Consider the following 14,203-nt stretch of genomic DNA (forward strand, 5'->3'; position numbering starts at 1 on the left):
ACAAAAAACATTATAACTATAAGAAACCAAAATGTACATTCACACCAGACTCACTCATAATTTACATGTGACAAAGTTTATACCAGATTGTTCTTATTCAATGATTTGATTGCCAGGGGAACAAAAGAATTGTTTTATGGAACTCCGTTTGAAAGCATAAAACTTAAGGAAAAAATATTCAACATTGTATTTCTTCAGTATAACCAAGCAGTGAGTTCAAGTACATAGAGGCACCTCTTGACTCCACATGTCATGTAATTTATGAGACAACACTGCTTTCTAAAAAAACCAATTGCAACACAGAAATTACTTTCTACAAATAAAATCTTAAAACATAGTTCTTGTTGAAATAAACTTGGCTGATTTCTCAGGATCTTCTTGTTGGAGGGGAGTAAGCTTTGTTATATAAAGGCCTTTTCGATTGTGGCAGTAAATGTTAAGACCAGTCATTAACCTTGTAAGCCACTAGTCACAGAAGCCAGAAAATGTGTCAAAAATGTCTTACAATAGAACTAAACTATTGATGAAATAAAACTTTGTTTTTATGTGACAACTTTTTTTTTCCATTGATATACTTTGGGCATGATTTTAACATTAGAATATGGAAAACTTAAGAACGGTAATATCAAAATACTAAAGCACACTATCCAAAGGATTTGAAAGTTTATTTCTGAAAAGTTCTATTAAAATTATGATGTTTTTACATACAAATAATATTAAAATAAAACAACAACATAGTATGCGGTGTAATGAAGTAAAATTTATTTTTAAAATACATTATCACAGATTTGCGTAGAAAAAGAGCTGCAATAGAACTTGCATCATTTTAAAAAATAACAAAACATTGATGTTATAAGAATATTAGAAAAAAAATATTTTTTTTGGACAGACTAGTACATAACAAGGCTAAATAAAATAAAAAAATATACATAGAAAAATTCTCTGTATAACAAAAGTTAACATCTTTTTGGAACAAAAAGAATCACTTTATAATATAATTTGATATAGCGGTATGAGTTGATATGGTTATCTTCAGTGAAGCATTAGAACAGTCAGTGTTACGTTGTTGGCAATAGTACATTATTGGCTGTGATTTATTGGACATTAAGTGTTACTTTATTTAGAGCCCTGAGTTGTCAAGTTCTTCGAGTTGGTTGTGCAGTGTTGCAGAGAGCCAGAATAGAGACAATCGTTACAACATCTATGAGATCTTAAAAAAGTCAAAATTACATTAAAAAAAAATAATAATGTGTCGCCATATCACTTTTTACTAGTCCACAACTTACAGAGTCAAATATTTTAAAGTACAACAAGTACTAACAAGGTATAAGTCATAGACATTAAGAAATTGTAAAAGAATGTGACAAAAAATGATAGTGTAAAAATTGTGTAAGTAGTAAGTATAAAATAGAAGAAATTTGTACAAGAATCTGCTGGTAATAGAATGTAATAAAAAAAATAGTCAAAAGACTGAAGAAATGACTAAAAGTCGACTGAGGCACTTGCTCTACCAAAATAGATAGCAAAGCTGTAAAAAACATTAACAAAGCAAAGTAAATTAATTCACGTATATAGAGGAAACTGAAATTCAACTAGAATACATACTGGTATATACTGGCACATTCAAAAAATTATTTTTTTTTGGCACATCAGTACTATACTTACAAACTAAAGTGTTTGAAAACAAGTTTGAAAAAAAAAGAAAGACTAGAAATAACAGTGGCATAAAATTGAGCATATTTTATAACAGTAAGTCAAGAAATCACCTAGAGTTTGTAACTTCTTCATGAAATTTTTGTAACTCATCTACCAAAATGGGAACTGCATTTTGGTACATTCCAACAAAAATATTTACCATTCAAAAGAACATTAGCATTTAAAAAATAATAATAAAACGGATAAGTCATCAATGATGCACATAGAATTTAAACATGTTAAGGAGAAATGTGCATAATAAACTTCAATCAATCCTACTGGAGCCTAACAGGACAAAGTAAACAAAAAATATATTTGGAATGAACAGCCTGGATAGGATTATCCTTCGTTAATTTCCTGAGGATAGTGGAGGAAAACAATATGTTGGAAAATGGTGGTTAGAGTCAAACTGTTGACCCTCTGACCTTTACCCCTTTACTTATAGAATAACAAGGAGTCTCTGCACATACTTAAGGAAAATGCAAAGTTTATAGTAATAATGATTTTAATTCACAGCCACTTCCACCTATAGTCACCTATAGATATTGGCTAATAATTATACCATGTATATATATATATATATATATATATATATATATATATATATATATATATATATATATATATATATATATATATATATATATATATATATATATATATATTATCTTTTGTGTGTTACAATCTATATATCTTTGCAACTTTATATATATATATATTCTGACTATTTAAAAAAAAATGAATATTTAATACTGGTAAAAGTAAAAACCTTGTTATCCAGTTTGGAATCCTCTGTAAAAAAAAAAATGGATTAATTTAAGTTATTGGTTTATCCATCATTTAAGATTTTGCTGTAAAATTATTTGTGAAAAATTAAATGAATAAGTTTTTCTGGAATAATATCATCCAAAAAAATTTGACAAATTAATTAATAAGTATACATTTTGTTTGATTGTGTTATCATAACTATATATGAAATTATTTTAAGAATGTATTTCTGAACATTACATTAATTACTAAATTTTGAAAAACTACACTTTTAAAACTGTACTTTACTTTTTTTTGAAACATGCTACTTACTTGATTGTGATGTGCTGTGTTGATTTAAACAAAATAGAGAAAGGTTTTTCAGTGTTGGGCTCATCAAGGTGAATAAGTAGGATGTATTTGCCAGCAGCGAGCAAGTAGCGTACATCAACATCCCAGGAAATGACAAACTTGGACTGGTCTCCTTCTAAATGCCGAGGGCATTTACTGTAGTTCTCGTACAGGTATTTTGTGTCCAATGGGAGCTGATGGCCATCAATAATCTGTTGTTTTTTTTATAAATAGTGAATAACATTAGCAAATAGATGGTCTTTACTGCTAAGTAGTTGTATAACAAATTAAGTGTCATGCTATTCCAAATTTAGAAAGGCTTCTTATTCCTCCTAATTATCAGAAAATAGGTGTGTAACTAACTAGCTTTGTAATGAATTACTCTTTAAAATATCCTTAATTATAACTACACAATATTTTAAAATAAATTGTTTGTTAGAAATTACGAGGCATAGCGGCTGAGTGGTAAAGCACTTGGCTTCTGAACTAGAGGTCCTGGGTGTGATTCTTGGTGAAGACTAGGATTTTTAATTTTGGGATCTTTTTGGCGCCTCTGAGCCCACCCAGCTCTAATGGGTATATGAAAATGGTTGGGGAAAAGTAAAGGTTGTTACACTAGCCACCCTCATTAAACATGGACCACAGAAACTGATGATCTTTATATTATCTGCCCTATAGATTGGAAGGTCTGAAAGAAGAACTTTTTTTTTACTTTTGTTAGAAATTACTTGTACAAGTTTTTTTATGGAGCTCATCTAATGTATGTTTTTTAATATTTTAAATACAATCTAAATTTAGAATTGTTACTAGCTAATTTGAAAATGATTATGATTCAATATTAAAGTTTGCTACTTAAGCATTCATCCTTCATAGGGGTTATGATAATATACAAGGTTAATGGTGTGATGATTTCTGTTTTTCAAGAGCCAAATTTGTAATGATTTTATATTTATGATTGTGTTTCAATACATTCCCTATCTTTTCTTTATATGTATATAATGACACAAACAGAATCACTTGCTGGGGAAATATACAAAAACTAACATACACTGAAGAAACTTCTAAACTTCTTTTTTCTTTCTTTAAATAAACTTCTTCAAAACATCCATTCAATAATTCATAATACAGTATTACTTGAAATATATTCTTACACAAACACTGAAGTAATAAATTCACATTCTAACAGCACATCTGAGCTTTTCTACCTACTTAACTAAAATTTCACTTTCACTAATAAACTTATAAACTGACATGTGACTTTTTTCCTGCTCTCTTTCTCTGATTGGTTAATTATGATTAACACTGTGACCTCTGTGACCTTGTTTTCACCTAACCCTCATTTCTAGAAAGAAGTAGAATGAGGTCACAGTATTGATTCATGACATGTGGCACTTGTTTTACTTTGTAGGTAGTCATCACACAGATTCAATAAGCTTAACTCTTTCTCTCCTAACTGACGATACCAAGGTTGATTCCACCAGAATGTGGTAAATAATTACGGAGAGAAAGAGTTAATGATATTGTTTTAGATAATATAAGAATGTTACCTTGTATAACCTCACACCAACTGGATACTGCGGCTCAACATTTTTTTGCATAATGTGTACAACCAAAGGGATATCACTGCCTAATGTTTAGATTTTTTAAAATTAGTTAGTCTAATAAATAAAATCAGTAAATATTCTTTTTGTAAAATGGTTATTTATTGTATAGATTAAACTATTTTTGGATGTAATTATATAGATACATATAGGTCAAATAGCCTACTATTTTTATAAGTAATACCTTTAATTTGTAAGGTAGAATAAATTAATAGGTCAAAAAAACAAAAACAACAACAAAAATAAATTTAGTAAAATCACTAAATTTAGAAAGCCTTCAGGAAAGAAGACTTAAAAGTAAAGTAGCAATTATACATAAAACACTGAACCATAATCTTCAAATACAAAAACAAAATTTAATAAAATACTCAGAAAGACACAAAAATAAAGGCACATTCCTCATCCCATATGCTAGGACAAATTTGTACAACTACTCCTTCTTCTTTAGTGCTATTAGAGCATGGAATGGGTTGCCTGAGTAAGCCAGGAAAACCAGTGACTTGGCAGAATTTAAGTCATTGGTTAATATGCATGACTGAATGCATGATGCATAGGACGTATCATCTTCTTTTTTGAAGTAATGTCTGTATTATATAAGATAAGATAAGAAGATGAGATGTCTTAGAAAAGCAGAAGGTAAGAGCCAATGCAGTCAAATAAGTAATGATTACAGATGAATGATCGGTGTCAAAATAGAGTAAAAAAAAAAGAAGAAAAAAAAAGGTTTGTTTTACTAGTAAGAACTGGGCAGTCCATCAGCCGGCTATGATGTGATGTGTAATCAAGTTTTCAATTACAGTGTTTAAGGAAGAACAAAAAGAGAAAAGAATGTTATTCTACAAAAAAAAAAAAAGGATTGACATCACATCTAACAACAGAATGTCTGTTACATCTTCCCATAACAGCATGCCTGTCAAACCAGTAGAAAAAATAATAAAGTAGGTGTAATAGTTATATTTTCCATTAAAAATGAATCATGACATGAAATAATTATTTCAAATAAAAAATCCAATAATATAAAACTTGCTTAACCCTAACTTCCCATAACAACATTCCAGTCAAACCAGAAGAACAAAGTAAATAAAGTAAGTGAAATAATTATTTACTTATTAATTAAAGTTGTGACAAATTTTTAAATTTCAAATTAATAATCTACTATAATAAAATACTCTCTGACTTACCGATATCTGGTACGATGACAAGGTATTGTGGATTTGAGCTATAGCTCTCTTGATTGGATATCTGACCACCAGCATTGACACCTTGGAAAAACTCTCCAAACAAAGTCTTTTCAAATGCTATGGCAGATTGGTAGAAATTATTTGTGATTTTTTAAACATGGTTTAATCAATTAATAATAAATATTCTATTCTAGGACAACTTACTTAAAGGATACTTCTTTCCTTTAATGTCAATAGATTCTTCATTTTCGCAAGATGTCAGGTTTACATCACGAGGTATTTCCCTTTAGTTGAATATAATAAAGATATTAAATTTAAGTACCCTACTAAAGTATTTCAGCAAACAGTGTAAAAAATCATAGGAAAACTAAATATCACCAAACATATATATTAGGAATACAAATTAAGAATAAAAAAATTACTTGACACTTTCCAAAGGTCCTGGGCTGAACAGGCGCAGTAAAAATGCTTTCTCCTGTCTTTCATCAACAGTAGAAGGAATGATCAAATAGCGGCCAGGGGTCAGCCTGAATCTGAAAGAGGACTGTAATTCAGGACTGTACACATTATTTTTCTGTCCTTGGATTTCCAGAGCTATGCACCTGCCACTTTGTCGAATTTTATCTCCAAGTACCTAAGCAGCAATACACAATATTTCAATAATCATAGTTTAGAAAAGAAATGGTTGTTATAAGTTAATTTTTTTTATTTGACAAAAAATAATTTTAAAAAATATGCTTCAAGAGTTTTAGACATTATTTACATTTCAAATAATGTGAGTGAATATTCTGAAGGAACATGAGAGTCAATGACTTGACAAAAGTTAACAGACTTTGTACAGCCATGCCAATTATAGTTTTGGGACTTCTGAACTGGCTCAGTTCCAAATATGAAGGAAGAGAGCTGTACAAAGAAGTGTGTGTGTGATAAAAACTTTTGCTATCTATCAAAGCTCCCTATCAAGGGGGCTAGAGTGAGAATCTTGATTTGTGTTGTATTTGCTGAACATAGCAGCATGAAAACCTCCCAGATGCCCCCTCTCCCAACAGGTCCACAAAAGAGATCAAACCATAGGATGAAAGATACAAAAACATTTTTAATAAAAAAAAAAAAAATATCTGAGTGAGATCTCAAGAAAACCAAAAAACAAGAAGGGATGAAAGAAATAATTAATAGGATAATTGTGATTATTAATTGCTATCTACCATTCTCTAGAAAATGTGTAATATTAATGATTATAGGCCTACATCAAGAGGTACATTGCAGTTTTAATTTTAAAGATAAAATAACAGTTTGGCAAATAAAATTTTATTTTCATGGTGAAAGGTCTGGACTAAAGGTTCCTAATTATGTTTAATTACCAAACGGATACATGGTATGACTAATTAGATGTTACAATAAAATATGCTTACCTTAAAAATATCACATCTTATTGAGACATTATCAGTTTTTCTCTTTTTGGAGTGTTGAATCATCTGCAACACAACTGGGACTTTTCCATCTTCAAGTGCACCTACGCAAAGTGTTCATTGAAAAGTTAAAAATTAATTTAAATCTCGAATAATACATTTATGTTTGTTTTTTCACTGCTATTGTACATTTCATGAGTATCTCAGAATAGGTAAAAAGACTGCAAAACTTAAAAGTAGAAAGAAATTTTTTTTTTTTCATTTCTCACTGAAAGCAACAAAACTTTGTAAGTATTGGTATGTAATTACTATTGAAGTCATTTACTGAGAATAATTTTTAAAAATCTAGACCAACATACCTTGAGAAGATAACACAATTGAAAATCGAGGATTTTGCAAAAGCTTATGGAATCCTGCAGCAGTATTTCGATACCATTCTCCATAAATGTTCAGAATGTGATCTGAAATATTATATTTAACCTATCTGAGCAAGAATATAAAGATTGACAAATAAGAAGTTTTTATTACTTCTATATTATTTTCATATCTCATTTTTTTAATAGTGTTCCATTAATTACAAAACAAGTTGATAAAAAAAAGTCAGAAAAAAAAAACAACAGCAAAAGAAATAAAACTCTCAAAGGATAACAATAAAAAGAAATTAAGTTTATAATGCATTACTATTTACACTACTTAGAAAGAATTTATTTCAATATTTTAGCAAATAAAAAAAGCACTTGTAGAAATAATTCAAAACAATACTAAATTATCCTTATCATTACTGAAAATGTCTTACTTAAAGAATCTGAACATCCATCCATATCAAAGTCTGGAGTCAATGAACAAATAGTGGTATGAGAGAAGTACTTCATAAAATCTTCAAGACAGACATAAAACTCTCCATCATCTTTGTTAGGGAACTGAAGAGAATTAGCCGGAATACTTTTCCACTCTGGACTTCTGTTGTATAAATATTTAAAAAAAAAAACATGCATTAAACACGATTTATTGATTTTTTTAAAATATAAAACTTCCAAATTTAAATTACATACCTTAAAATTTTTTATTTTAATTGTTGAAGAAATATGAAAACAAATAATAATTTACCCATCACACCAAGCTCCTTTCCATTCACCATGCCCCCAAGGATTACGAACTCTAATTAACTTGGTTTGATTAATCTAAACAACAGAAATAACTGTTAAGCATTATAGAAACAAGATAACAATGGGAATTTGTGTACTAGTTAGGAGTAGACCATGCAGGTGAGACCAATCATGTGGGCAATTTAGACCAATAATTCGCTGCTATGTTACAGGTCTGTACGACCTGCAACAAGCTATTGATCTCCCCTACCCACAGGTTGTGACGTCACTGACCAGCGTTAAGGCCTACTATGACGATTGGTCTCAGTGAAGGTCACTCATACCAAAACAGTATGCTTCATAAAAAAAATACATATGGTAAAAAGGCTAATTATTAATACAAACTACCTATAAAATCTTGTTTTAGAATGTTTTTCTGCATGCAATATTCTTAGTTAGTTTCAAAAGACAAAAAAGCATGCATTTGAAAGACCATATTTAGCATCATGTGACATAAAAAAACTCACATTTAGTTTACTAAATAAGACTTTTTAAAGAACAATGTTTTAAAAATTTTCTACATTTATAAAAAATAAACAGTTTGAATATTTAATTTTGAAAAAAAATAAATTATGCAATTAGTAAAACAAAAGTTGCATCTTTTTTTTTTTAAACTAGAGATGAACGATGGTGAAATAGAACTTTCAAAAGCTCAGAAATTCAAATGTGCAAGATAAATAAAAGACACTGGAAATCCAATTCTGTTCTTTACAATGGTGGCAAAAAAATATTTTAAGATAATTATATTGTACTTCAGATTATTTTCAAAATAATATAGGCCTATTAAGTATAAGTTTCAAAGAAATTAATTTTTATAGATTATTAGGTGTAAAAAAATTTGTAAACATATTTTACTTGCCTGTTTGGCATCTACCAAAGAGTAAGCATGCCCACCTACCAATCCTTTGTAATTATCATATTCATCCTATATAATGGGAATAAATAAAATCTGGTTAGAAAATCAATTGAATATCTAGATTATTTAAAGTGGCTGTACTAACTAAAAGTATATGAACATATATTGGCATTAGGAAAGTTTTATAAATAATATTTTGAGGCAGTCACAGAAAATCTAAGAAACAGCAAGGTAACAAAGGAGAAAAAAATGAGTACACACAAATTTCACTACATAGATAATGGCTCTTACTGGAACTACGCAAGTGATCTGGCAATTAGATGACAAGGCATTCTTGATTCGATTAAAAATGGCATTGGTTTTGTCTTGCAAGCCTTCAAGCTCAATTCTCTCCCCTATGCCCCCAGTCAGTTGTAAATAAGCATCTCCAGGTTGTCCACCATAGATGGCGTCATAAGAGCCATGTAATCTAATAGAAATATATAAATAAGCAACATTAAGTAACAATTTAAAAATATGAAAGCTGATAAATAAAATAATTTTTCAAAGTGATTTTCATATTTTTAATATTACAATTATTTAATTGTAATTATATAATAAAGGCACTATCACTTTCCATTGCATCTGCAAAAAAAAAAATATAACACTTAAATTATTGTTACTCTGACATCAATGTATTACAGTAAAAAAAAATTTTTTCTGATTCTTTAACTTTAATTCTATTCCAAACTAATATTGGATTCACTTGTTATCATGAACTCAGTCTTGAGTAAAACTTTTAGAAAATTCTTTAGCATTATAACTATCAAAATGTGCAAATAGTATTTGAAATTTGACACAAATATAGAAAATGTACTATTATGGAACAGAATGAAGAAGCAGAAAAATAATTATCTTAAAAGCCTATATAGTGTTTAGTTGCTGTTTACCTAGCAAAAGCCTTTTCCAACAAAGCCACCCACATTTCATTGTCATCTGTACTTGATTTGGCACCCCAAAGGGTATTTCCGTAGATTACAGGCAAAAAATCATCAATGTACACATCTTCCCACTTGCCAAACCTGAAAAAGCGAGCGTGGAATATTCCATCATATTTGTCAGGGTCTTCAATGAAATATGCAGTATTTGGTAGAACCTGTAACAGGAATAAAAAGTAATCTTTTTACTATTAAAAGACATGAAATTGTAATCAATCTAAACATGACATGCTCATTTTGTAAGTTTTATGCAGCAATTGAGCTATGTGGTAGCAAGTTGTTAACAATAAAGTGTCAAATTAGTATAAGAGTTACTTTTTATTAATGGCTATTTCTATTGTGTGAAAAAATAAAATAGAAAGAAAGCAAGATTTGCAATGAATGATATAGCTTAGTAGGTATAAAAATATTTTGGTTATATTTTTTTTTAATTTGAAAGATTAGGAATCAGCAATAAAAATACATATAAATCACAGTAAAAAATGAGCGTTATTAGTAACATAATTATAAGGTAAAGATATAAAAAAAACTTTGAAATTAAGGGGGGGGGGGTTACCTGTTTCAACATTTGTTTATTATCTGCAATATCAGCGACTATGGACAAAAACCAACAAGTGCCAGCTGAGCCTTGACCAATATCAAAACGTGTGGAGCCATCAGTAAAAAGCTTTGGATGGTCTACAAATTCCTGAGAATGAGAGTAGAAGAAAATCTGTCATGAATGGTATATTGTTAATTAACTCATGCAGAAAGAAATTGTACAAAATACTGCCATATGGTTCTTATCTTGAAAAAAATAAATAGCATGAGACTATTCATGGAAATGTATTTCAAGAATTTTGTACGAATGTTGCAGATGTTTTACAAGAAAATAGGCATCTAAAAAAAGCAAATAAATCTCAAAAGCTAAGAGCGTAAATATGTTTTTTAAAAATTAAAACACTTATTTACTTTATTGTGATAAATAAAAATAAATGTTGTACACTCATTTGTTCCAATAGAGTCTGTGCAGCAGAAGAGTGAAATTTAGAACAAGCTATATTCCTGAAGTAACATCAATTAATTTAATTTTTAGTTTCTAATCATTCAAATCTAATTTAATTAATTTTCTTTAGAAAATAAAAGGTTCATTGTTCAATTTTTTTTCAGATAAATATCATTTTTTATTAATTATTAAAAAGATAGATTTAAATGTGTGGGATATGAAAATAATAGATGTGGCCAAAAAAAGTAGCTCACTATGTTGAGAATCTAATATTTCCTAAATATTTTTATTATATGTAATTCTTTGAGAACCATTGACAAAAAAAAAAAAACAAAAAAAATCGATGAAAAATCCTAAATTGGTATAGTATATAAAAACACATTTTAGTGGGGCCTACTTTAGGTCTTTTCCAATCGATTTCATTATTGTCTTGAACAATGGCCATCTCCAAAGGAAACTCATCATCAACATATAGATGATCAGGGTTACCATAAGGCCTCTGGTCAGGTTCTTCATCAAGAAAATGTCTTCTGAAATCCAGAGTTTTTTCCATGAGGCCCACACTGTTTTTGTAGTATCCAACATTGTCTCTATAGCCATCATCATCAAAAGGTGTGTCATCTTCTTCATAAATAGGAGACCTGGGCCTTAACTTTTTGTTATCCTCTGCTTGGCTGCCATACAAATCATAGCCATGTTTTTTTTCCTTTTCTTTGCTAATTGCATCTATTTCATCTGTCTTAGAATAATCATGATCTGGATAATACCCCATTTGCTCATCATAACTGTGCCCTGTGTTTCTGGATAAGTTATGTTCTTTGTTAAAGTCTTGTCTTTCATCAAATGTATGAGTATTGTTATAATGCTCATTTCTGTTATTGTAACTGTCATCATGGTGTCTTCTTTGGTTTTTATGGTCATCCCTTGGAGTATACTTTTCACGACTTGCTTCATCAGAAGACTTTGAAGCTCCACAGCCCATCTTACTGGTTGAAGAAAAGAGAGTTTATAAATTACATACATTTCGAGATGATCATCCTATTCAATCATTTACAGCCTACATATATATTTTCATATTTAAAGAACATTATGCTTATCTAAGAATTCTTTTTTCAAAATACATTAAAACATGAACAGCCAAGGTTACCTGATTAAAGAAAACAAATAAGACTAAGACTGCTTTATTGATCCTTATTTGTTGTGTTTACAAGAACTCTTTTTTTTCAGTAAAACACCAACAACAACATTTTAAAAAAGAGAACAGATACATAAAACACTGAGAATTAAGTTATTTGATTGAGTTCTTTGAGAAAACATAAATAGGCAAGTAAACTTCCCAGTATGTTTTTTAAACATTTATACAAACAGTTTGTTTTTTTCTAAAACAATCATATAAATATTTTTATTAATTAATTGTTTTCTATTATACAAGCCAGAAAGAATGCACTTAGTATAATTTATAACAACAATTTATAATAAGCAGTGTTTCATATTATACAAGTTGAATGTATTGTATAACATGTAAAATTCACTTATAGAATGAGTGATTGACCCTTTACAAAACAATCAATTAGAAAATCATCAGTCATTGGAATTTTATAAGATATGATAAGATAATAGCATTAATCAATCTCTGTATTCTATGGTATATTGTTATCAGTTTATGCTGAAAATATTGAAAACCGCCTTTTTGACTGCCTGAGTGGACCACTTTGGGGGATGATTTTGAGTTTGTGTTTTCACATAAACTATTTTTGTAACCTTGTTAAATGAAGATAGAGCCTTTGTCAAATTATATAAGCATTTTTTTTCCTGTTACATTTTTTTCAGAAATTATAAAGGCCAAATCCATAGAGTACAATTATATATTTTATTGTTTCAGCTTAGGAGGCGCCGTGGCTGAGCGGTAAAGCGCTTGGCTTCCGAACCGGGGTTTGAATCCTGGTGAAGACTGGGATTTTTAATTTCTGGATCTTCGGGCACCTCTGAGTCCACCCAGCTCTAATGGGTACCTGACATTAATTAGGGAAAAGTAAAGGCGGTTGGTCATTGTGCTGGCCACATGACACCCTTGTTAACCGTAGGCCACAGAAACAGATGACCTTTACATCATCTGCCCTATAGACCACAAGGTCTGAAAGGGGAACTTTACTTTACTTTTTTTACTATTGTTTCAGCTAATTGATTTGTTTAATTCTATCTACATCTATATTGAAAAGGCAGCTGAAATTCCTTTTGGAAATTAGGAATTAGGAGCTATAGCTATAGGCTAGGCTGTAGACTATAGATATTAGCTAAATTTATCTATTTCGTTTTCCTAAATTATAAATAATTTCTTGAGCCATTGCCATTATGATTATCATAAGTTGATAAAGTCTAAAGTCATTCCTACAGCCTAATTATTAGGCTAAGGCTGCTGCAGATTATAGCAGATCTAGAATAATCTAGGTCTAGATCTAGATCTACATCCCACACATTGAAGAATTACATTGCAGATTTAGATATGTCTACTAGATCTTTGCCTGGAAGTTACTAGAACGAGATAGTTTTAGACAGTTAGTCTATAAAATAAAAAATATGATAAGATCATGATAGACATACCAAAAAGTTTGAAAAAGTACTAGATCTAGATTCTAGATATATATAAAATATAAAGAAGAAATAAAAATCTGTATCAAACAAATAACAAATGTGTCAGCAAATATAAAATACAGCAATTATTTTCTTATTTGAAACCATGATGAACATCGCAGTACTAGTCTAGCTGCTATAATGACAAAAAGAAAAAGGAGGAAAGTGTGTTAAAGTACAGAGTATATAGGCCTAATATAGATCTAAGATCAGTTTAATATATTATATAGTCAATAAGCCCCATTGAGAGCAGTGAAAGCGTACTTGGCAACAGGGTAAACATAAAAATAGAAGGCGTAAATTGTTTTGCGACTTTCGATTTGCACACTAATGGACTGTGAAGTAATAAAAATTAGAATATTGTTCTCCATTCAGATCTATGTGTCTATATCTAGTCTATATTAATTCAAAGTCGCGAAAAGTCTTTTTTATGTGAGATTTCGATGTAATAAACACTGTACTGTATAACGTCAGCCTCAGCCTCAGGTCTACCCGGTCACTGTTCAGTCACAGCGTGAGTGGTAGGACTACTCACTCTGACTCTGACCTGGTATAGATCTATATAGTCTATGGGCCTGGTATTCGAGCAATCACATCTTTAAAAGAAATGGCCCATATTTCAATA

At 29.7% G+C, this 14,203-nt stretch overlaps 1 protein-coding gene across 3 annotated transcripts; it reads right to left on the reverse strand.

The window, feature by feature from the left end:
* Positions 1-738: 738 nt before the first annotated feature.
* LOC106063383 (calpain-1 catalytic subunit-like) lies at positions 739-13,812 on the reverse strand. 3 transcript variants are annotated; one of them, XM_056043769.1, is made up of 16 exons: positions 13,660-13,812; positions 11,345-11,933; positions 10,519-10,650; positions 9,915-10,120; positions 9,277-9,454; positions 8,989-9,054; positions 8,092-8,165; positions 7,781-7,944; positions 7,344-7,445; positions 6,988-7,088; positions 5,998-6,209; positions 5,780-5,859; positions 5,576-5,692; positions 4,341-4,420; positions 2,776-3,005; positions 739-2,487 (listed from the first exon to the last, which is right to left on the reverse strand). In XM_056043769.1, exons 2-16 carry the CDS (start codon positions 11,927-11,929, stop codon positions 2,469-2,471), a joined length of 2,346 nt encoding a protein of 781 aa, XP_055899744.1. In that variant the 5' UTR covers positions 11,930-11,933; positions 13,660-13,812; the 3' UTR covers positions 739-2,468. The 3 variants fall into 3 exon arrangements, with proteins under 3 accessions (XP_055899744.1, XP_055899736.1, XP_055899753.1); XM_056043761.1 differs by having other exon boundaries at positions 13,549-13,811; XM_056043778.1 differs by lacking the exon at positions 13,660-13,812 and adding an exon at positions 12,095-12,280.
* Between the last annotated feature and the right edge of the window lie 391 nt (positions 13,813-14,203).

This window comes from Biomphalaria glabrata, chromosome 1 (assembly GCF_947242115.1).
Source record: "Biomphalaria glabrata chromosome 1, xgBioGlab47.1, whole genome shotgun sequence".
Classification (NCBI taxonomy): domain Eukaryota; kingdom Metazoa; phylum Mollusca; class Gastropoda; family Planorbidae; genus Biomphalaria; species Biomphalaria glabrata.

Bases quoted from the DNA above. Each gene is read 5' to 3' on its own strand.
- LOC106063383 (XM_056043769.1), bottom strand. From the start codon at position 11,929: ATGGGCTGTGGAGCTTCAAAGTCTTCTGATGAAGCAAGTCGTGAAAAG. The intron at 9,055-9,276 runs GTAAGAGCCATT...CCCATTATATAG, and splicing joins AGATCACTTGCGTAGTTCCA to GATGAATATGATAATTACAA. The intron at 8,166-8,988 runs GCAAGTAAAATA...TCTGTTGTTTAG, and splicing joins CTTTGGTAGATGCCAAACAG to ATTAATCAAACCAAGTTAAT.